The sequence below is a fragment of the Rhagoletis zephyria genome, unplaced genomic scaffold, assembly GCF_001687245.7.
Source record: "Rhagoletis zephyria isolate East Lansing unplaced genomic scaffold, Rhagoletis_zephyria_1.1 Rzeph_scaffold_02815, whole genome shotgun sequence".
NCBI lineage: Eukaryota > Metazoa > Arthropoda > Insecta > Diptera > Tephritidae > Rhagoletis > Rhagoletis zephyria.
The window spans coordinates 521-25,703 of NW_016159899.1; the positions used below are offsets into that span (position 1 = coordinate 521).

Below are 25,183 nucleotides of genomic sequence, written 5' to 3' on the forward strand. Positions count from 1 at the left end.
AGAAACTCGAAAAGTCCCGAAACAACGAAAAATAAAACGCCAAATTCAGAAAAGTACCAACAAATTAAAAAGTCCCTTGAAAAATCCGGAACGATTCCGGAAAAGTAAAATTAGAAGAATTCCGAAAAGTCCCAAAAAACTCTGGTACAGAGCATATAAAATATATAATTGGAAAATTTGCGAAAAACATCGATAAAACCTGAAAAATTATAAAGCATTTCGTTTTATTGTCCAAAAAAAAATAACCCGAAAAATTACGACAAATAAAATAAAAGCTTCCGAAAAGTCTTGTAAAATAGCGTGAAAATACCGAAAAGAAAAAAAAAGATTCGAAGAACATAGCAAGAAAAAATTACAAAAATCCAGAAAAGTGCCTGGAAGCCTCTAAAAAATCTAGTAAAATATCGTGAAAATTCCGAATAGAGCAAAATGGATTGAAAAAATATAACAAGAAAAATTACGAAAACCCCGAAAAAATAAAAAAAAACGAAAAAATCTAGCGCTGTTCCAAAAAATTCAGAATATACCGCAAAAATATTCCAAAAGGTCCTGAAAAATAAAACGGAAAGACTTCCAGAGATGGCAACTCACAAATATTCCCGCAAAATAAATACAAAGAAACTCAAAAAAACCCATAAACATAACGAAAAATAAAACGTAAAATTCAGAAAAGTCCGAAACAATTCAGAAAAGATCGAGGGATAAATAAATCCTGAAAGATTTCGGAAAAGTAAAAATAGAAAGAATTCTTAAGAGTCCCGAAAAATTTCAAATCTTAACCTAACATTTGGAATTTATGAGGGAAAATTTGTCGAATTCTTATAATATTTGTACAAAGTTTGAAATGTTGATTTATATTGAATTTACATTGAGATCGGGTGTTCTTGAAAAATTTGCTGAGGTAGGTCGATTTTCCATTCAGCCGTCAATATAATGGGCCAGATGTTTATTAAAAAAAAATAAAAAATAAACATTGAATGAATAAAAGAAAATTAGCCAAAACTGTTCAAAATATCACCCACACCGTGCTTGACAACTTCGAAATTTCATATTCTGTGCTACACCGTGTTTTAAGTCAATATTGGCTAACCATTTTTACTCGTTTTCGACTTGCGAGTTGCTCGTGACAGACAGCTGCTCTTCAACGTTTTCTTTACTAGCGAGCACTAACGAAATAAATATCGCTCTCGCGAGTAAAACGTTGCTCGTGTGCAGCAACAGCTCTTTTGAATTGCTCACGAACGACTCGGTATTAAGTACAGTTGAAGTGTGTATAAGATTTTCAAATAAGCAGAGTTATAGAGTTTGCATTTGAGGGTAAGTAAGAGAAAGTTTAAAGCATTTGTTTGCTTGTGTATGTGTAAGTAAGTACAGAGCCGTATTTACATATATGTATATAAGAATAATGAATGGTTAATACAATAAATGATTTGTGTAAGTCTTTCTGTATGTATGTGTTTATGTAATAAAGCCAAAGCGAAAACGTGTACTCACGATCATGCTCCGTGCAAGCTGCGATAATTTCCAATTAACCGAAATTGAAAATGAAATAAAAAATTTTATAGTTGGATAAACAATGGAATGCACACATTTTATAGATAGTTTTCAGTAATTCTTGAACATAATACAATACAAATCATTACAAAAAGAAGAAACGGAAATACATTAAATAAAACATATTTAAGAATCAATGAAATTATGCCCACTGAAATTTGTTACAAACGGCAAAGTGTACATTTGTTAGTAGTATGTAATTAATGGAGTATGAATTTAGAAAAAAGCACGCTGGCGAACACTCAGACTCAATAGATAACGGAAAAATGTTAGTACGCGCACAAAGATTGCTGCCACATATGAGCTGGACATTTACAATTAAGTAGTAGTCGAACTTTCAGTTTTTTTGTTTTATGGAGCTTTTTGCTGGGTTCTGACATTTATAGTCCCACAAACATAGGTATTAAAATAAAAAAGGAATCTTATACCTAAAAACACCGTGGTAATATAAAATAACACCGAGAGTGATAAAATAAAAAAGAAGAACTAAAATATGAAACACAAAGTATAGATAATGAGGGACAGATAGCAGATACAGAATTAATCCATGTACATGTATGTATATACATCATTAAAATTTAAAAAGTTATTACTGGGAAATAATGTCAGACTTATAAGTTGCTACTTATCAAATACAAATTTTTATTCTAAACTTTTTTTTAACAGGAAAAAATTTCGCAAAGTGACTTCCCTGCGATACGGAACACTGCATTCGAAGCGAGGCTTGAAATATGCAAAAAATTACATGCGTGTCCCTCAACTGAAAACGCATTAGGTGCATTAGGTGCGCATGTGCCTGTGCTAGACATGGGTCGTAAGCTTCACGTTCGGAAGCTACATGCAGTAGCGCAGCTGAGAATTTTCGCACCCGACACGCAAATCAAACCAAAAGAGCAAGTCCTATTCTATATCCGATATATGTATGTTGGGTAGGGAATTTCACGTCCTAATCTTTTCGTACCCTGTACTAAAGATAACACAATAACATTCCCGCAGGAACTCCTGAGCGTCGTCCCGAGAAGGGAGGGGACATATGTATATTATATAAGAAGAAGAAAAGAAGGGACAACCGATGGAGGTGAGATGAGTTTGAGGAGCTTGAATGCAGATCGATAATTTTATTAAAAACTCAGGCAACAATCAAATGATTTTAGGGTCGCGGTTGGTCTCATCATACATAGAAACGTTTGGATCTGCTAACAGGCGTCCACTGTGCGTTTAAGATGTTTCAGGTGGAAATATCGCTACGTGTTTAATAAAGAAGAACTCATTCCTTTGAGTTATAACACTAAGGTATACAGTATAAATGTATTTTTGTTTGCTTAAACAATGATTTAATATCATAAAATAATTTACAGCGTGTCCTACGGAAAAAGAAAATTGTTCAATATTTAATAGTGTCATTGATTTTTATGCAGTGCATTTTAAATCGTTTCTTTTCAAACTGGCCGGACAATTTGCTTTAATGCCGTTACACCTATCGGTCTATAACTTTCACAGTAGTTTTATAATTACATTCCTTATAGAAGTACGTATGGTTTTTGTTTTATTTAATGTTTTTTTAGCAACTTAATTGAAAAATATCGTACGTATTTCTATAGCCAATGGCATTTAGTTGGTATTTTTTTTTTGTGTTTTTCGTTCCAGCTCTAAAATTTCACGAAACTAGTGTCCGGCCATGAAGTCTTCGATTTCAACTCTGTCGCAGCCATTTTGCATTTTTAATTAATAAACAAAAATTTTTTCAGAAAAAAATATTTTTATTTTTTTATTTATTTTTATATTTTGTGCACAAAAATATTTTTATTTTTTTTCTTAAAAAATTACTTTTACCTCCATTATTTTTTCGCACCCTAAAATTTTAATACAAAACATATATTATTTTTGACATATTTCTTTCCAAAAAAATTTTTTTCCGAAAGAAATAAGTTTCACTGGAAAAATTTATTGCTCTCCAAAAAATCTTTATTTCAAATATTTGGTATATTTTTTCTAATTTGGGTAGTAATATTTTTTTCCTAAAAAACCTTTTCGCTAAAATTATTTTTTCCCCAAAAAAATTCTTATACAACTAGGTTTTCTAAAACATTTTTCTAATTTTGATAAAAATATTTTTTTCTGAAATTTCTTGATCAAAATACCTAAATGAATATTCGGCACACTCTCAAAATAGAAAATATAAAACTAAACACTAAAATCTTTCACGACTTCCTTATAAATAAATAAATAAATTGGAAAGGGAAATTAATTAAAAAAACGTAAACGGTTGGCTTCCTACATACCATTACTATATGACTTACTAAAAAAAAGTCGAATAGGATTAATTTTGCAAGTAATTAGCTCGAGAGTCAAGTCATAAAATGTCTATGAATAAAGTATGTAAAAGTTTTGAACCATTAACAAGTGATTTGAACATTAGTCTTAACCTTTTATTTACGTTATATAAAAGGGCATACAATACCGTGTTGAATGCCATATTAAAATTTGATGTAAGTTTATTTGGTTTGTGACAGTATCACTATGAAGAAAAAACTTAATATTATTGAGATTTTGATTAAAGAAAGTATTACAAGTACTTGCCACCACTTGTCCCCGCTAGGTTTTTGTTTCTGATGATCCTTTAAAGCTTTGGGATCAACAATAAACCATTTTTGGCTGATTAGAAATTAGGAATAAATTAACAAAAGACTTCAATTTACATATGTACATTACATTATGTAGAAATTATTTTTTTGAACAAATGTGGTAATTGAAAAATTCGTTTTGAATACTGGGTAGCAAGTCGCAAGGAATGTTAAGTTTGATTTACGCGACCAAGATGTTGTTGAATCGCAGCCATCTTGAAAACAAGGATGGTCAAAGTATCACTAACTCAGGGGAACAGTAATTTTCGGGCCTCAACCAAACTATGCCCAAACGTTAGTATCCATTCGTGAAAGTACAATTCCAAAAGGATTTCGTTCCACCACATCCCGGTTTTTTTTCATATGGTGGGTACAATTTTCTACTTTTATATCTGTTACTTTTCTTTAAGAAAAACTTTTGTTTTACATTTTTATTAATTTCTTAGAAAATAAAGATTTTGCAATAACATAAGTACATGCATATCTTCTTGAGTTCTTAAGAAGTCTTCTTAAAATTGTTAAAAGGAATTCTTCTTCGAAATCATGGCCACTTTAAGCATTTCTTATATGGATGTTCATAAGTGCGTTGAAACCTTGAAACAGAAGCACCCGAATCTAGAACTGGACCTTCTAAAGCGAATATTTAGCAAATTGAGCCGACATTTTCTAAAAAAGTTAAAAAATGGCTTTACGGTTCACGACGTAAGACGTTCTTCTTTGCTAAAAACGAAGATTGGGTTGCAAGTTGCTTTAAGGTATCCACTATCAGAGATTTTGGTGCATTATCAGAAATTGAGGAAGTGACAGATCCAACACCTTCTGAGCAGTCAAAAATTGGACCTTATCTTAGTTTTCATATTTCTACTATATGAAAAGTGGGCGTGATTATTCTTGGACTTCTATTAACTTATTTCCTAAGTTTTATTGAGATACCTTAATTTTTACTCCAATTACAAATTAATTCCGCGCCTCCATATTTCTGAAAATTATACTTATGTATATGAAACGTGGGCGTATTTATTGTCAGATTTAGCCCATTTTCTGCACCATCCATTCTTTGTCTTCTATTTACAAATTACCTAAGCTTTATAGCGGTACCTGAATTATTACTCCAGTCATTAATTAATTCCGCACCTCCATACAAAATTTCTCACTGTGTGCCGGCCGCCACGTTTGTTAATATATTTTTATTTATGCTTAAACATTTGGTGATTGAAGTTGGACTAGTTTTATAATTATAAAAGCAAAACGTTTTTGTATTTCAAATAAAAATATAATGTTTGATGTTAATGTAGTAAGCAAAAGTAAAACACTTTTGTAAAATTTTGCCTTTGGTATATCGAGCCCTAACTGCCAAAATGATGTAAGTGACATTTTTAAACCTTTTTTTTTTTGCTGCAGACAAAATAGCGCTTGACTCTCTTTGGCGGTTGTGGCTCAATATAACACCACATTATTTCGTGTAAGCAAACAAAAAAAACAAACATTTTTCTTCTGAAACTTAAAGAGGTAAAAACAACAAAATACAAACTATTTATGAATAATGTAAAGAAATCCATAACACGAAAACCAGATGACTCATTCATGAAGCGGTTAGTGACACAACGATATCGATGCATTACACTGGTGGAATAAATAATAGAAACGCCTTGTTTATCAGCACTTATTTTGAATACATTAAATTTAATTGAAACGATATCGCGTCCGCACTAACCACTTCACATTTTACAGTAAACGAAGAAAAAAACTGTTTTCGACAGTTAACACTTTTAAGTTCCATTAGTATTAGAAAGAGAAAAGACTTTCGTCAACTCATTTGCATTAAAACGGATATGATATACATATGTATGTAGGTATTTAGCTTTTTATCATATGACGAACGTGCGAAGGCGAGCGAGTACGAGCTTGCATAAATGGAACGAGTATGCAACGAACAGATACACATGTGCTTAGTAGTTCACATATTACAAAAACAAAGCAGCAATAATGGTTAATACATGATACCCGGATGCATATGTATGTATATGCGCGAATATACGAATATCGCAACGTACTCGCACAAGAGACCTGCAGTAAGTTGGAAAGCAAAAATGTTGTTGTTGTTGTTGAGGCGTTTTTTAGACTTACAACATAGGCCGACGTAGAGGGTACCGACAAACTCGATCCGGAGCTACCGCGTGCACCAAAACCATACGTCTATTTGAGGAGGAAGTGTAGAGGGGGGCATTTACCATTTACCAATTACCATATTGTTTATGTGGTTGTTATGTAATGAAATGTTAAGTAGTAAGTAAATAAGAAAAATACAATTGTTCCGAATTTCAATACTTATAATAATTTTAATACTTTACTTTTGTGAAACGAAAAATAACTATATAAAAAAAGCGGCTTATAACAAAACTAAAGTCACATAAGCTGCTTCAAAAATAAAGAAAAAGTCGTTCAGAAACAATTTACATAACTACGCGATAGTAAAGCATTTGCATAGAATATACAGCTTTTGTTTGATTCTCTAAATGGGACGAACTATTTAAGAGGCTAAATATGTGAAAAATTTGATTTGTTTAAAAAATAAAAATTTCACTACAAAATCGGCGTGTAACACAATGTAGCAGCGCACCGCCCACAACCCCACCATTAACTACTTGTGTTTCAAGAAAATTGCTAAACCACCAAGCGGCTGTCTAACAAATTAACTAAAACAAAAACAGAAAAACACAAAATAAAATGAAATCAATTAAACAGAACTACATAAATCAGCGGGCGTGCATATGTATATTTATTTATTTTTTTTTTTTGTTTAAATGCACACACCGCCATAAGATGAACAGTAGATGGATGTGTTGAAAGGAAGGCGGCCACTTACAGTAGGCGGTGACAGATTGATTGTCGAGCCGCGTCGCTCTTGTGGTCCGATGCTAGAGTGTCGACGCGTTGGCAGTCCACTGCCTGGCGTACCACCAGGCGAGGAAGCACACGATGGCGCTATGCGTATTTTCGGCGTCATCAATGTGTTATCCGAGAGACGGCGATTGGGAAATGCATTAGCCACGCGCAGGAAATTACTATCGGGCGATGAAGGTGAGCAACCGAACCACCAACCTCCCAGCATGCCTGAACCTGTAAATAAGCGAACTGGAAAAATTAAAAATATTCAAAACAACATATGCTTAGTCCATGGTGGCTACGGAAGTAAGTACGTATACATGTATGTATGTATGAATATAGTATTGTTGCATATTCAGATGTATGTATGTACATGAGGGTGATCCTTAAAAAAAATCAAATGAACGATTCTCTTCAGTCTCGCCGCCTCAATCGGTAATACCACACGGTCACAGATATCACATAAAAATTTTGGTCCCGATTGGAGACGGTTGAGGCGTGTCGCACAGTGGCCAAAGTTCAGATTCCTCTATAGAGACTCAAAAAATGGAAATAAATTTTTTTCCCTCATCTAATACCCAAAATTGATACTACTAAAGTCCAAGATATTGAGTCGGTTAAGCCGTGTCGCAAAGGGGTCAAAAGCCAGATGCCTCTATGGAGACTCAAAAAATTAAACATATTTTTTTTTCGTTTAATACCCAAAATCAATACTACTAAAGTCGAAGTGTTGCCGTTTTGAGTCGGTTAAGACGTCTTCATAGGGTAATCCGAACTTTGACGCCTGTGCGCCACGCCTTAGCCGACTCGGAAAGGTCCAAAATTGGTATGTGATATCTTCGACTATAGTAGCATCGACGTAGCGGTTGGCGCTTAGCAAATCTGATGTAAAAATTTGCTTCCTACATTTGCGGACCACCCTAATATACGTACATACAACATATGTTTGTTCTCATAAGTATGTAAGCAAAACAACAACCAGTTCAATTGTGTGCAAACAAAACGATGTTCTCATGAGGCGATTTTCCTGAGGCGATTAGTTGAATCAAACCAACACCAGACGCCTCATGTAAACACCGTATAAGTAGGTGCTGCTATTGTGTGTGTGTGTAGCTTCGAAGAGTGGTGATTAGTTGTGGTCAAATGCGCTTTATTGCCTAGCCACATGATTAATATGTAAAACTAGGATAGCTGCATTTTACAAAGAACCTCATTAATTTACTGGAATGTTTATCATACGCCCTGTAAGCAGCAAGTTCTCCATACAAAAAAATAAATATACAAGTAAATATGTAGATAGGATGAAAGCAATGCGGAATTCTACATAAATAAAGTAGAATTTGATAAAAAAGTGCACTGGGGAAACAGTTGAATTCCGGCAACTAAATATAGTGCTTATCATAACTATACAACACTCACATATGGACAAGATTTCGAGCCCTAATCGCTAAAAAATGTAAGCGAAATTTTTTTCAAAATTTTATTTTTGATGCAGAAATGCATCTAAATGCTCCAGGAACATTTCTGCATCAAAAAAAATTTAGAAAAAATGTCGCTTACATCTTGTTGTCGGTTAGGACCCGATTTGGTTATTTATTTTTAAATTTGAGTTATTTTTTTATTAAAGTATGACTTATTTATTTTTTAACAAAAACCGATTAAATCCATGTTTCAATGTTAGTGCACTATTAAAACAAACTTTAGTTTAAATTTCGAGCTTTTTAATTCGATTTCTTAGAAAGATTTTGAGTATGCAGTTTTACAGCCCATTAAATTTTGGTATAACGAAGTGTAAGTTGATTTTTGAATGGGTTTGAATTTTGACATGACATTGACAATGGCAAAATCACCCCAACTAGAATTGAGAATATTTACAGCTACGTATATCATTTTTATGTATAACCTTTACAGTACTGAGTGTGGAAAGCAGCTAACAAAATTGCTTCACATTTAATGACGAACCCATATGTTTTGCGAATTGTAGACACTATTTAGGGTTTTCTAATAAAAAAAGAGAGTACCAATTGAATTCCATCAATATCAGATAAAATTTAATATTTTGGCCTACAAGGGTGGAGGACGTGGCAATAACCCCGGCACTACCATCTATCTATATATATAATACGCGAAGGCATTTTTTGTTCAGGATAAAAGATCTGCACCGTTCGTTCGATTTTCAAAAATAGGGTGTCAAATTAAAGCGCTTGGCCTGTAGATGTGCAAACTGGTTTTATTTTTTCGAAAAGAGATGCTACTTGTTGAACAATTAAATTCAAATTATTCTAAAATCAGTGCAATCCAAAATTAGGTGTTAAATTAAAAGGCTTGGACTATATGTGCAACAAGGTTTTACTTTTTCGAAAAGAGTTGCCACCTTTAAAAAAATATATTCAAATTATTATTAAAAATAAATCAGTTATTACAAAATGGGTATCAACCGAAATGGTTTTGAAAAGCTTTGTTTCTTAGCTGAACTATAGGAGGGTTCCCACCTGTTTAAAAAATCATATCAGGTAAGACAAATATGTTTCACCTTAACAGTGGCTACCGAAAGGGGTTTCAGAAAGTACTATATAATAATATTGGGAAAAGGGTTGCCACCTGCTTGAAATGTCGAATTTAGTTTACTTATACTTACAAAAGTTATACGAAATATGAAAATATGGATGTCAAGCGAAGGAGTGTTAAGAAATCTTTAGTTTGAACCCTAAGAATATTTTTGAGGTGCTCGAAGAGGGTTGTTGCCACCTGTTTGAAAAGTTAAATTCAAATTACTTTATAAGTTAAAGGAAGTATTAAAATATGGGTATCAATGGAAGGGAGTTTGAAATTTTTTATTTGTGATCTGTATTTAGCGGGGTTGCCACATGTTTGAAAATTAAAATTCTACTTAATTAATTAGTTAATTAAAATATGTATCGCAGTTAACAATGATTAAGCTTGAAAATACTTTTGAAGAGAGCTGCCACCTGTTGGAAAGGTCTACTCAATTAACTAATTCAAAAAGAATATTAAATATAAAAATACCGTAGTCAAACGAAAGAATCTTAAGAAATCTTTAGTTTGAACATTTCGAATGTTTGAAAAAAGTTGCCACGTGTTTAAAAAGTTACATTCAAATTATTCAGTAAGTTGAATGAATTATTAAAAGATGGTTATACATCGAGATGGGGTTTAAAGGGATTTATTCCTGACCTTTATTTAGGAGGGTTGCCATTTGTTCCAACAATCAAATTCGAATTAGTTCATCAGTTTATTGAAATACATGGGTATCACAATGTCAGAAGATTTTAGCTTGAGAATAATTTTGGAAAGGAATTTAAAAAAATGAGAGGTCAACTTGGAGACCTTAGCTTGTAGATGAATGATAAATTTTTATGTTTTTAATTACGAACTTTTGTCTTCGGTATAGGGTGATTTGAAATTCGATGAAAATAAAAACATGCACTATGCGAGACTGCTCTTAACTCAGAAATGGCTGCAAGGTTTTGATGAAATATGGCACCCGGACCTCTTATAGCTGTGACTAAAATTTGGAATATTTTTTAAGTTTTTGAAATTCAGTTTTGGGCATTTTAACGCCATGCGGGTTCAGTAGTATTTCATAATTCCCTATTCCTAAGAAAAATTAGAGCAGATGTAAAGTTTCAGCGACGTTAACTATTCTTTCCACCTGCCTCTATATAGTCGAAACATTATGCGTCGCATCGAAAGCACCAAACTGAGGGTCTACTAGGGTTGCCAGACATACAGCTTTTGGGAGTAAACGTGTTGCTTTTCAAAAAATTGAATTTTGTTTTCAGTAACTACTTATGAAAAGCATCTGTGAAATAATTTTCAACGAAAAATTTCAGAAAAACAGTCGAAAACGTAACCGTTTCATAAACATTTTCTGTACTTTCTAGGGGGAATCCGATAAAAGATCGAAAATTTTTTTTCCATTTACGTATACTTTGCTGGCTGAGTACATACATAGGTATGCCGAAGCAATGATAACACTGGCCAACAAAATTTTGCGGCAGAGTCAATAAGAGCTGATTTCTATAGATTTTTGTACGCAGAATCAGAATCTGATCTAAGAAATACCAGTTTGGCTCTAGCTTATGAGATATATACTTTATGGTAGTATTTATTTTTTTAATTTTTGCACAGGCAAGCAAAAAGTGGAACATTTCCGCATATTTCTACTTTAAAAATTTTAAAACAACTGAGAAAATTTTATGTTATAGCTACTCACTGTGTATATTTTGTTTAAACTTCTTTTGTAATTTATGAGCAATGTCCAGCTTCTTTTACATCTTATTCAAAATATTCCACCAGACCCCGTTATTCCATAGTAGATGTTTAAAAAATGCAAAAAATTAGTATTTTGGCACTTTAAAGACAAAATATCTCAAAAACTGGGGCCAATCCAATTTTTGGAATTCCAGATTCTAATTCCACGGGAAATATCTTAATCAGGGTTCACTTTCCGTGCCGCAAATATTTTTTAAATTTTGTTGACCTGTGTAAAAGATGGAGGTATGCTGCATGCAGATGACTTCATTGTATGCACACTTGTACCTTTCGCGGTCATTGGTGTGTTTAGAGAATTTGCGGAATTTTGTGGCCTTGTGACAAAGGTCGATTGGCATTGTTGGCATAGCCAGCTATTTGATGGAGATGAAAATGAAATAAATATCCATTACGGCCTTTTAATTTGCTAATGTAGTATATATTATCAAATACTGTCGACTGAGAGAAAGAGAGAGATAGAAATAAAAGAGAAGTACAAATGCTTTCTAAAATTGGAAAGCGCGTTATTTTTTATTAGCAGGGATTACGCTATTTAAACCCTTAAAATCTGAAATATTATTAAATTCAACCAAATGCGGACTGTTTTGCAGAATTTTTCTTAAAAATACAAAAATATTTCCTTAGTAAACTTATGTACATTAGGGTGGTCCAAAACAAGCAAAGTGGGAATTTTAATGCTCTCACCCCCTAAGATGGTGTTATATCGAAAAAGTATAGCTACCCCTATTTTTTATTTTGAAATAAAGAAATATTTAGTAGTCGCTGAAAGCGCTCAAAGTTTTCCATGTATTTTATATGGGAAAAAAGAAGTTTTCGTAGAAATGGTATCGAATTCTTGATAATCAATATTTTTTGCTCGGAGAACTCTAGTTCTTTAGAGGAGACTGCCAATAAAAATACCCAATGGTTTATTTAACAATTTTTTAATACTAAAGAAATTTTGTTTATCCCCCATTGCAAGTTTTGGAATTTTGTGGTGGCTTTTGGCGGAAATATAGTTGCTATGAAAAAATGGTAAAATAAATGACTGGGTATGTTTACTGGGAACCTCCTGAAGGGAAGCAGAGTTTTCTAATAAAAAAAATATTGATTTTCAAAAATTCTATATCATTTCTACGAAAAGTGGAACGCTTTGAGCGACCTCTAAATGTTATTTGTTTTCAAAATAAAAGAAAAAAGAAAAGTTCCTGGGGGTGAGAGCTTAAAAATTCAGACATTTCTTTTTCACATACATTTTTGAACGACCCTAATGTACATACTATACAAAACTCAACTGAAGTCACATTCAAGTTTTCAACTTCGTCAGTTGGTAGTGGATAATCTAAGCATACAATGTATGTTTGTATGTATGTTTGTGTGTGTGTACAATGCATAGGTACTCAACAACTTTTGGAAGCTTGAGGCGTTTAATCTAAAGTCTTTTGCTTTAAAATTTGAACGAATCATTTAAGTCAAAAGTATGTATGTCAGTGCCAAGCATAAACTTAAAGGGGGACTCACTGTGGGCTTCAAAGCCAAATTGAATTTTAAGTTTTAAACTGATTCTAATTTCAATTTCACATATTTTGAGAAAGCTTGCATGAACGCTTCTTAAACTGGAAAAAATGTAAAATGGTAGCATATAACTTTTAATATTTCTTAAGAATTTAATCCAATGTGTATCAGCAAAATATAGCTATTTTCCAAATGGAGCAAATTCGGTCCATTTTTCGTTTGGTCCATTGGTCCAGTGCCTTTTAAAGTGGTCCATTTCACAATGCTTTTGTTAGGTTTTTATCACCTTTTCATTTCATGCAATAGTTTCGCGTTTTTAATGTTTTATATTTAGTTGATGAATACTGGCAATCAGGGTTTGAAATTGCTTGACTATTTTTAATGCATTCGCAGTTGCTTAACTACGACTAACACAAATAAATCAGCAAAAGCGAAGAAGAGAAATTAAATCATTTGCTTCAGCTTATAACGCAATTTGTTTTTGCTTACACAGTCAGCCGTAGCAAGCAGTTTAGAATAATTCGCTGTTGCTGCAAGCATGCGGAAAAGTATAAATAACCATTCAACACATTTATCTTGACATGCTACCAATCAAGTGCATTGCAGAAATCTTAAGCGTAAATCTAGCCAATTGAAGCGTGATATTTTTATTAACGGGAATAGTGGTAAATTAGATAAACATATATCTTAAAAATAATTAACGAAGTTAATAAGGAACTTGAATCGGAAACTGTGCGCCTTTCATAGTTTCCAGTTTTGGAAGTTAACTTTACACATATCGTTATTAATTATATGCAAAGTGATTATGTTGAGAGTGCCGTTTCTTTAAATGATGTTGATATTAACAATCAGTGTTGCCACACATGAGCTTTTCCTACCAAAACTGGTAGGTTTTTTTCCATTTGGTAGGTTGGTAGGTTGGTAGGTTAGGTTGGATTTTGGTAGGTTCCGTGACAATGAGTAATAGTTATGTACTTGCGAAAAATAGAAAATATGTATATCCTAATACTTTAGCAACCTTATTTACACGAATATTTCACCGGTGCGTTGGTATATTTAGTAGCGACCGCAAACATGTAAACATACCTGATTCGTAAGTATTTACAAACGTATACCCTTATTATTACCAATATACAAAATGAACATCCATATATACTTTAAGACGTACTTAGTCCAAGATTCCAGAAAAGTCTGCCAATGGGCTCGTATCCAGCGATATTCCAGAGGGAGGTATTTGCAATCGAAGTCTGTGTTCGCAAATGTCTTCGTAGAAGGACAAATGGGGCCAGAATAAATATTGTGTCGGATAGTCAGGCAGTGTTAAAGGCCTTCGACTCTTTTAAAACGGCATCAAGGCTTGTGGACTCTTGAACCACCTGAGAGCCCACAATAGCGTAGCACTGTGCTGGGTTCCGGGACATAAAGGGTTTGAAGGCAATGAAAGGGCTGACTGTCTCGCAAAGCGTGGAGCCGAAATGCCCTTGCATGGTCCCGAGCCATTCTGCGGCACATATAAGGGATACACTGCAGAAATACTTAGAAGCTGGGAAGAATCTCAGATTGCTGCCAACAGCAAGTTAAGGTACCATTTGAATCAAATGGGCTTTCTGTAGAGACGGACTGAAGGTTTTGTGGGCTAGTGGAGGGAGCCCCATGAAGGGGAAACATGAATCGTAGACTGATACACCTTGGAGAACGATTGTCTTCTCCATCTAAAATTTGGAATATGGCGCCGTCCAAAGTGCAAAGATTTTTGAATAGCCTAAGGTTGCAGTGATTACAATTAGGGTTTAGTACAATAGATCTTCTTAGGTCGCGTACGTCTGTACAGTAAAATGAATTTTTATACGTAGTTAATTTTGTTTTTATTTAACCAGCTGTGTTTTAGTTTAACTAAATGTTAAGTTACCTATATTTTTAATAAATTTTAAATTGAAAAAAATATCACAGACTCAACAAAATTTTTGGTAGGTTTTGGTAGAAAGTTTTGGTAAGAAAAAAATGTGTCTGTGGCAACACTGTTAACAATGAAGAAAAATTTGTGGCCATCAACAAAATATTTATAGGCTCCCGGGCTGAAAAATATTTACAAAATACTAATTTCTCCGATGTTGATCGGAGACGTATAAAATGTGCTATACGAAGTTTTTATGCAGAACTCTTATGCTGGATTTCCACTAGGCATTAAATGGCAAAAATGACAAATGACAAAGTCGGGCAGTAAAAAATAATGGTGTCATTACATTCAAAAATCTTTCATTAAGTTCATTTCCACATGGCATTTTTTTAAATGGCGTTAATTTTTTGTCATTTCAATGCCTAGTGGAAATTCGACATTACGCCTAATGAAAATAAGATCCCATTTCATTCTAGAAATTATTACATCACACAAAGTTCTTTCTGATACTGATCTATCAATTTTGCCACTACTCGACTAATTTCCTACATTGGTACATGATGCAGACATAATTGGATTTCAATTTCGCAAATTGAGGCTGAGTGAAGGTAACTTCAAAAACTGTACCAATATATATTGTTTTTGAGATCAAGTCAGTTTGATTAAAAATGGATTGGGTGAAACCGCCTTTGGAGAATTGTGTGATTTAGTTCATAACATTTTTAGTAAGAAACAAATTAGAATTTAAAACTTTAAATAATATAATGTTGGCCAAAGAATTACATATGCTCCCAAGGAGAGGATCTTCACTATATTTGGACGGCAAACGATTTTTTTTTTATTATTTGTATGAACTTAATTATTATTATTTTTTTAAGTCATTTTAACCTGAAAAATGTTTAATCGGAAAAACACTATTTTAAATGTTCCTATGAATTCATATATTTACCCACCAGACAATTTTTGTCGCCGGCAATAAGAAAACGTGTTTCCCTAGGCAACAAATTTACTGCCGCTAATATCTCCATCGTATCGATTTCTTATTACCAGTCGCTCTAAAACGTTCGCCGAAGGCAACTCCTCGCCTGGGCGAGTCATTTTCCTATTACCTGAATGAGTCGTTTTTTATCGCTTTATTATTGCTTTAGACGATATTTGGAATAATTTTATATTTTTTAAAACTTCGTTTATTTTTTGCATACAAAATTGGAACCTACAAACGGAATTCATTTCTTCTCTCGCTATTTGGCTTCCTATTTTTTCAATCCTATCTAAGATGCTTTTGGATAATACTGTTGACGCCAAATTCATGAGTTTGGGAATTTTTGAAAACTTGTGAGTACATGTGTGTACCTGAGAGAGTGCTTTTTATTTCTTTATTAATATGTATGTATGTATATTCAATTTATCCTAATAAATAAATGTTATAAGTCCACTCAATTTTCCGATTTTATAGAAACTGGTCCATTTTTTACCATTTGGTCCATTTTTTGGACCAAAATAACATTGGAAGTGGCAACCGCGCGTACCAGTTGTTCTTTCGAGTTTGCTGAAATCCAACTACTTCTTTGGCAGAGGTACTTAACGAGCCGGAAATGCGATTCCACTGCTCGCATATGTCGGTTTGTTGAAGGGTGCTATCTGAGAGCAGAAGTCAGACTCGAGAAGCGAATGCACTGGCCGTCTGTTGTGACTGTAGCTTTTCGAAGTTAAAATTTCCATGCATTGTTGGACGCACACACAAGATAGTGCTCCGAGTCGATATTTGGTCCTCGGAGTGTACGTACTACGTCTAAAATACTGGAAGCATGCCCAGCCTAGTACCTACTACTACATAATGGCGTGTTTCGGACCACGGCGAAGTCGATAAGCCGGACGTTTCGTCGTGGAGAATACATTTACCGACAATTACGCCAAATATCCCTTCCTTGCCCACCTTGGCATTTAAATCGCCAAGCACGATTTCGATATCGTGTCGGGAGCAGCCTCATAGGTACGCTGCAAGCGCTCATAGAAGAGATCCTTGGACGCCTCGTCTTTTTCTTCCGTCGGCGCATGGGCACAGATGAGCGAGATGTTGAAGAATCTCGGCTTGATGCGGATTGTGGCTAGACGTTGGTCCGTCGGGGTGAACGACAATATTCGGCGACGGAGTCCCTCTCCCACAACAAATCCAACACCGAATTTGGGCTCCTTTACGTGGTAACTATAGTAGATGCTTACGTTGCCTTGCCCCGTCCATAGCATTTCTTGCATGGCGAAAATGTTAGCTTTTGATATTTGCCCAATGTTTAGTACTCAAAAATATCTTTTCGGCGATATATTACACCTTTAATTTGAGCCATAAAATTTTTTGATTTTGGTTGTTTNGATTTTGGTTGTTTTTTGGGGCTCAAACTATTCTTTAGGTAAGCTTTCAAACTGGGGGGGGGGAGGTTATCGAAATATGTTATAAAATATGTACATATGTATGTATGTATATCATTTATAACAACGATTTTTTTTGGGTGCAACTATCAGTAATTGCATACAAGCTATCAACACGCGTGTGGTTATGCAGTAATGCATGTGCATGTACTATATATGGGAGTATGTATGTATGTATATACATAGAAAAATGCGTGTGAAAATGAGTACTGGTTATACATACCTCCGGAATTCTTTCGTGCCATATCCTCAGCACTAGATGTTTTCCGCTGATCGATACGTAAATTGGGAATGTTGAATGGTGGGGCATTCATGTTATCCGATGAGAATTGATGTCGCAATGGGCGATGACGTTCTGGTGATGGTATTGACAGATTGTCCAGCCTCAATTTATTACGTTGCTGTCGGTCAATTTGTTCGAACATCTCTTGCACCACCTGTTAGTAGCATAGCATTGAGTTTGGTGTTTGCAGTTGGAAAATGAAACGTTGAGTGAGTTTCAATAAAACCAAAAAATATTGCTTTTTTTAACATGCATGTTTATAAGCTAAGCATATGCACATATACATGTACATTATTAGCATGGCCCAAAAAACATAAGAAAATAAATTTTTTGCAATTTTTTTGCTGCTACCCCTCAGGATTATTGAAAATGGAAAATAAGGAGACCGGTATTTTTTATTATTTGGAATTTGGTTAATATCACTGGATCACAACTTTTAATTTTGATTTTGTTCTCCAGACGCCACTATCCAACTTGTATGTAGAATCGCTCGCTTATTCCGAAAATCGAGTTAATTTTTTTTTGTATGGATACGTTTTCGAAAAATAGTGGTTCCAATTAGTCAGGTATATCTTACGAACCAATTAAATAATCGTACTACGGGGTACGGCAAATGATAGAAAACAAAATTCTCCATAAACCGTATATAGATTACTTTTCGATAGCCCTGATAGTTTCTGAGAAATAAATTAATCATTCCAGACTTTTTGTTTTTTTGATGGTAAAATGGAAAAAATTCAATTTTTTGCAGGGAAAAAAGTCAAAAACTAACAGTTTCTGTGTAAATATTTTGCACTTATGTTAAAGCCTTTGCCATTAGAAAAAAACTAAGAAGAAGAAGAACTAAGAAGAACTGAAGAAAATCGATTTTTTATATGAAATATCAGCAGAAAAGAGTGTTACTCATACGCCACGTACACCTGAGTAGGTAGAGTGTCTGCATCGAAAACAAGAGGTGTCAGAAACGATTAATTAATTTCTCAGAAACTATCAGGGCTATCGAAAAAATATATATACACGGTTTATGCAGAATTTTATTTGCCTTCATTTCCCGTATCTCGTATTACGATTATTCAATTGGTTCGTAAGACATACGTGATTATGTGAGACCACTATTTTTTAAAGCTTAATAACGGTAAATTGCATATACATATCTCGAAAAGTTATCCATCCAAAAAAAAACAGATCTCGATTTTCGGAATCACAGAAGAATTCTATATGGGAGTTGGATAGTTGCATCCATTGAACATTTTTGCTGTAAACCAGTGTATTTAGCCGTGTCGCCGCAGCTTTGAAATTTTCCATATATTTTATGTACATGGGAAAATACAGATTTTCTTAAAGTTGCTATAAATTTGTTAAAAATAAATATTTCTTGAACGAATAAATATATTCAGCAATTTGTACGAATAAAATAATATTTCCCTTCAGAAATCTTCCAACAATAGAATTATGCCCGTTAAATATTAACCGATTTCAAAATCAAAAATTCTTTGCGATATTCTTCAGTGATGGTGGATGGCTAGAGAAAAAATTGTGCAACACCCAAATGTATACATTAATGTATATCAGGGTAGCCAACTCATTTTTGAGAATTCCCAGATTTCGACAATGTAAATCCCCGGTTTTGCCCGAAATTTCGTAAAATTCCCCACCCATAGATATCTCTCGATATATCTGGTATTTCTGTTTATTTTGTTTTTAAATATGCATAATTCATCTATGTATTCATAAACCAAACCAAACTTTTATTAGGTTTGTTAACAAATAACACCAAATTTTGACAAGTTTTCCCTTTTTTTTGCAGTGAAACTTCTTTAGCGGCGGTTGGTTGGTTGGGAGTAAATTGGCAAATTCAACGGAAATGATGCAACGGAAATGGTGCAACGGAAATGGTTTTGGCTGAAACAAGTGCTTCTTGTGTGTATGCATATGGTACTTATTAATTTAACAAAAATTTGCTAATAAAAGGTTCAAGAATAACACTTAGAAAAAGACCAATACAATAATGTAAGTAAAGGTACATAGATAAAGAAAAGGATAAAGGCAAAGAAAGGTAAAATTAAAAACAAAAACAAAGATGCGTAAAGATAAAGGCAAAAATGAAGACCAAGGAAAACTTAAACACTTTACTTATATATATAAGGGCAAAGGTGAAGGGGAATATGTAGATGAAGAAAATGATAAACATAAAAGAAAATAGTAGGATGAGGATACCGATAAAAATAGAGATGAAGATAGGGGAAGAAAGATTAACATAAAGGTAATTAAAGAGGAAAGGATATAGAGAGAGACACAGAGGCTCAATCTGGGAATTAATTTGGGATTTTAGAGATTTTTGGGATTCTCGGGACTTATCGATAAAATAATAGAAATTTTTACGGGTTTTGTTATCGATATTTTCATCGATTTTCTATCGAAATTTTTATCGATATTGTTATCAATTTCGCTACCGATATTTTCGGAACTTATCGATATAATAGTCGATATTTTTATCGATTTTGTTATCGATATTTTTATCGATTTTGTAATCGATATTTTTAACTATTTTTTTTATCGATTTTGTTATCGATATTCTTATAGAATTTGTTATCGATATTTATCGACAAAAAATATAACCTTAAGCATACATATGTATGTATGTATGTATATTGGTTATTAGACAAAATAGATATGTATGTAACCATGGGCGTAGCCAAGTAGGGGCAGGGGGGTGCTCGAGCCCCTTTCGTAAACATTTCGAGCCGTTTAATTAGATTTTCCAGAAAAATTTTGAGTATGCCCACTCAATTCAAGTATGAAAAATTGCAAGTTTCAAGTACCTAAAAATTTTTGTTTAGATTTTTTTTGCCGAAGGTGTTGCGGATTTCTTCCATATAAAATAAATTGTGGTTATTAAATATATGAAAGCAACTGCTACAAGGAAAATTCTACAAAATTAACGATAACTCTTAGCGATTTGAGACTTTGAAAGTATACTAGAATTGAACGAGCTACAAAACTGCATACGACTCATTCCACGGTGACCAGTGAGACATTTCAACTTACATTTTTTTAAATCATTACGAAATTAGTGAAGCAAAAAATAAAATTTTTTTACGCCTAATTCCTAACAAAAATAAGTTCATCCCCCCCTTCCCCATGTAAACGGCAAATCCCCACAAAAAAACGGTCCATTCCCCGATTCCTCGCGCAAACAGTAATTCCCCGCAAATCGGGGAATTCCCCACGAGTTGGCCTCCCTGATGTATATGCATATGAAATTGAATGTGTCGCGTTAACAAAAAACGATAGACTGAGTTTGCATTAATAAATGTGTTGTTTGTGTTTTACATTTCAATAATGTTCTATACTTAGTTATGTATGTATATGCCTCAATTACCTCGGAAAGCATCAAATATTGCTCGAGATTTAAACCAGGATTAACGGTATGCGGTATTAATAGCGGAAGCACATGTATTGCCATTGTCTCCACAGTCAGTCCATATGATTTATCGACAACCATTTTGTGATAAATATCTACAAGCAAGAAGTAAAGTTTTTGAATGATTTTGAAACTAAAATTCTTTCTGCAATTGGAAAACAGAAATAAATGAAATAAAAAAAAAAAACTTTTTAATATACCACGCTTCTATAAATGGACTAAAAAGTAGAAAATAATATTTCTCAGTCCCGCAGAATTTGTTATTTGTTTATAATGACTTTTGCTAAAATTTCAAAATCAAGAGTTATCAAAACAAATTTCATGGGTCTGAAAAATATTATTTTCTACTTTTTAGTCCATTTATAGAAGCATGGCATATTAAAAAGTTTTTTTACTTTATAGTTATTTAGTAATAATAATGCGGTTGTTAAATGTTTAACTACTTCTGGCGAGGAGACATCTACCTTCAGTGTTCGTTGTTCTTTGTTATGATGTTGATGTCTAGACTTTTTTGTTTATAGCAAAGGTGTTTGGACAAACAAGAAAGTAAGTTGATAAAAGCGTGGTAAAGTGGAGTCTATCGATTGCAAACTTAAAGCAGGAGCTGCTTATTTTATGTGTATATGTATGTACATATGTAGACATATAGATTAGCCAATATGCGAAATTCAAGACCAATAGAAGGTCGTCGCGCAGAAAATCACCAATTTTAGTCACGTTTTGTACGGAATGTCCGTAAAAAAATTAAATATGTAATACGATAGAAATAAAATTCAGTTGAGTACTTACGCACAGTACGCATAACAATATCTGGTTCAGGTAAGCGAACATCGCCAAGCAGCTGTAGCACTTCTTCCATGACCTTCGCAGCAATATTGGAAATAACGATATAGCATATGATAAATACATAAACAGTATTAAGATAAATAAATGTTTTACAACTTTCTTTGAAGAAAAATACGTATGGGGAAGATGTTAGTAAAATACAGATAAATATACATTTACATAAGTACGTAAGCATCTTGTAAGTGAATTTTTCAGCTACTGCATTGTTGCCTCAACAAGACTCATACATATATGTATGCACGTAATCACAAGTATTTGCATAAGAATAATAACATGCACAACAAACTTACCAGACAGGCAGCTTTATGCAAATATTTAATACTACTATTTATGTAAATGCAATGTTATTCACCTGAGCTCGTTCCAATTTATCCATCAGCCTTTCTATGCAGATGAGTACGTTTTGCACAATTTTGGGATCGGCAAGATTTTTTTCGAATACTGATTTCACCTTTGGCACAACCATACGCCTTATTGAAACATCCTCAATGTTGTCAAATATATTTGTTACAGCGACAACGGCAGCGCTCTGTGTGTGCGTGTGTGTGTGTACGCGTGCATGGCAAAGAAGGCGGGAGAAAGTAGCATTTGAATTAAAGACGTAAGAAACAAGATATGTACAACTATTGAAATTTTTAGCAAATCGACTGCTGAGTGATCGACCTATCTCGGCAGCCAGTTCAAAAACGCCCTATCTCAAAAAACTTTTCAAGAACGCCCTATTTCAGAATTTTATTGAAAAACACTCTATATCAGAATTTGGTTGAAGAACGCCCTATTTCAGAATACGATTCAAAAATGCCCTATCCCACTTCAAAATGTATTGAAAATGTGCTGGTATAGGCCGTTTTTGAATCGGCAGCTGAGATAGGGCGTTTTTGAAACGTATTCTGAAATAGGGCGTTATTCACCCAAATTCTGAAATAGGACGTTTTTGAAAAGTTTTTTGAGATAGGGCATTTTCGAACTGGCTACCGAGATAGGTCGATCTTCCACTCAGCAGTCGAAATTATCCTTTGATTTACAGAGAAATTCGGGCAACTCTCATTTCTGGCACCAATCTTGAAAGCTCTTTTCTGTCTTTCGAAAGATAAATTGAAGGGTCTGCTAGTGAAATAAGTTTCCAAAAATTAAATGAAATCAAAAAAAACATAAAATTAAAACAATAGAATATACAAAGTTAAATAAAAAAGGAAAATTAAATGAAAGTAAAAAAACTATCTTTCTTTCTAAAACAATAAAATTTTAAAATTGAACTTAAAGAAAATTTGATAAAAGAAGAAATAAAAATAAGTTCCTACAAATTAAATGAAAGTAAAAAATATCTTTATTTTTTTAGCAATAAGCTCTAAAAATTGGATTTGAAAAAATTTAATTATAAAAGGAAAAAATTTCTTTAAAAGGAAAAAAGTAAATAAGTTCCTAAAAATTAAATGAAATAAAAAAATCTTTTTAAAACAATAATATCTAAAAATTTAGTTAGGAAAAGAAGAAATATAAAATAAGTCTCTAAAAACTAAACGGAAATGAAAAAATATTTTTTAAGACAATAAAATCTAAAAGTGAAAGGGAAAATGTTACTAAAAAAAGAAAAAAAAACTACGTTAAATATATTTTTAATACTTCAAAGAAACTATATTTTTTCTTCTTAAAACAATAAAATCTAGAAATCAAAAAAAATAAATCAAGAATAGAAAAAAAATAATTAAAAAAAACCGTTGGGACAGCGCAAACAAAACGATATGCATATGTACATTTCGAAAATGCTTAAGTGCCTTCTGACGAAGGAGCTTTTCACTATGAAAGTTGCCAGAATAAACAAAATTAATTTAAATTTAATTAATAATTATCTTAAAGCATAAACAAACGGCAGCGTTGCTCCGGATCAACTCGGGAATTAACTGCAGTTGATCCGGATTAAGTCCAAGTTAATCCGGATCAACGCTGCCGTCTGTTTAAGCTTTTACAAAACACTTGCCAGAATTGTCACGTAAAAACCTCTAGTGTTGATACATTAATGAAAATTATAAAAAAAAGGATATTTCCGGTCGCTGCAAAGCGCTTCGTGCTTAGAACAAACTTTTCAAGCGTAAGTCGAAAATGACGCTAAAAAACGAAGAAAATATTGCATGAATTCCAAAATCGAAAATAAATGTGGCTTTGGGAGCCAGCACTCGCTGAGCTGACATAAGAACCATCTATCTAAGATGTGGTAAAATATACTCCCACTCTCTCATTGGACGCTTAGACCATCTCTGGGTACGTACTTGTGATTGTCAATAACCACAACAATTCGATGACAACATACCAAGGGCGCATACCATCTTAACCAAAATAACCGCCATGAAACTTTTCGCAATAATACTCTCTGTGGTCTAGTATCCGTAAATGCTTAATCAGAAAATTTTCTGACGTGAATTGAGTGTACTGTGCTAAAGTCCAAAGGCTTATTTGCCACTTGCCCAACAGAGTACTATATATGTATTTATTCCCCCTATCTGCATCACACAGTTCAGTAGCCAATCGACTGCTTCCTTTATGCCACCAAGCTAAGCCAGGAAAATACCACAATAATCTAAAAAGCTAAAACTGAAGTTAGTGAAGAGTTCTCGACAGAAGATACCTTCAAAAGATAGAAAAGTTACAGTGACTTGAAATTTCTCTTTCAGTCGAAGTAAATGCTGTTTATGTTGATGGATAACTCATACGCCATGGCAAACGTGCAAATTTAGGTGCAGGCAAGTAATCTAGCAGGAGTTGGAATCGGTGTTGACTTTTGTTATTGGATTTATTGAAGTGCATTATTACTAAACTTGTATTTCAAAACTCAGCGACAAAAGGCATGCACTTGATTATAATTATTGGCCGGTTATCTTGTTGCCTAATTTTTTCGCATGCCATTGCGTATGAGTTATCTAACAACATGAACATTTAGTCCGGTTGAAAGAAGCATTTAAAGGCACAGTAGCTTTTCTGTTTATTATTTTATTTGTATGCCTCCAAGGGAAAAACGCATTGCCTACTAAAGAGTGTAAATTTATGAAGAGTAAATTGTATTGAATGGGGCAGAAACTCTAACGTAAAAGGATCAGAAAAAGATATAAAGTTCTCAAAATTATTTTTCAATCATGTATCACACTAAATAAAAAAGAGTTATAAAGAAAACTCGATTTTGGCTNACTTTTCTGTTTATTATTTTATTTGTATGCCTCCAAGGGAAAAACGCATTGCCTACTAAAAAGTGTAAATTTATGAAGAGTAAATTGTAACGGGTGATTTTTTTGAGGTTAGGATTTTCATGCATTAGTATTTGACAGATCACGTGGGATTTCAGACATGGTGTCAAAGAGAAAGATGCTCAGTATGCTTTGACATTTCATCATGAATAGACTTACTAACGAGCAACGCTTGCAAATCATTGAATTTTATTACCAAAATCAGTGTTCGGTTCG

At 33.4% G+C, this 25,183-nt stretch overlaps 1 protein-coding gene across 1 annotated transcript in view; it reads right to left on the reverse strand.

Annotated features, from left to right (window-relative positions):
* Window positions 1–6,978: 6,978 nt before the first annotated feature.
* Window positions 6,979–25,183, reverse strand: part of bma (SCY1-like protein bma) — a gene marked incomplete at its 5' end in the record, with an annotated part of 63,179 nt that continues 44,974 nt past the window's right edge. The window contains 5 exons of the mRNA XM_017622481.1: window positions 6,979–7,298; window positions 17,402–17,615; window positions 20,844–20,980; window positions 21,675–21,747; window positions 22,084–22,260. Of these exons, the coding sequence (XP_017477970.1) occupies window positions 6,979–7,298; window positions 17,402–17,615; window positions 20,844–20,980; window positions 21,675–21,747; window positions 22,084–22,260 (921 nt within the window). The remainder of the gene's footprint in view (window positions 7,299–17,401; window positions 17,616–20,843; window positions 20,981–21,674; window positions 21,748–22,083; window positions 22,261–25,183) is intronic.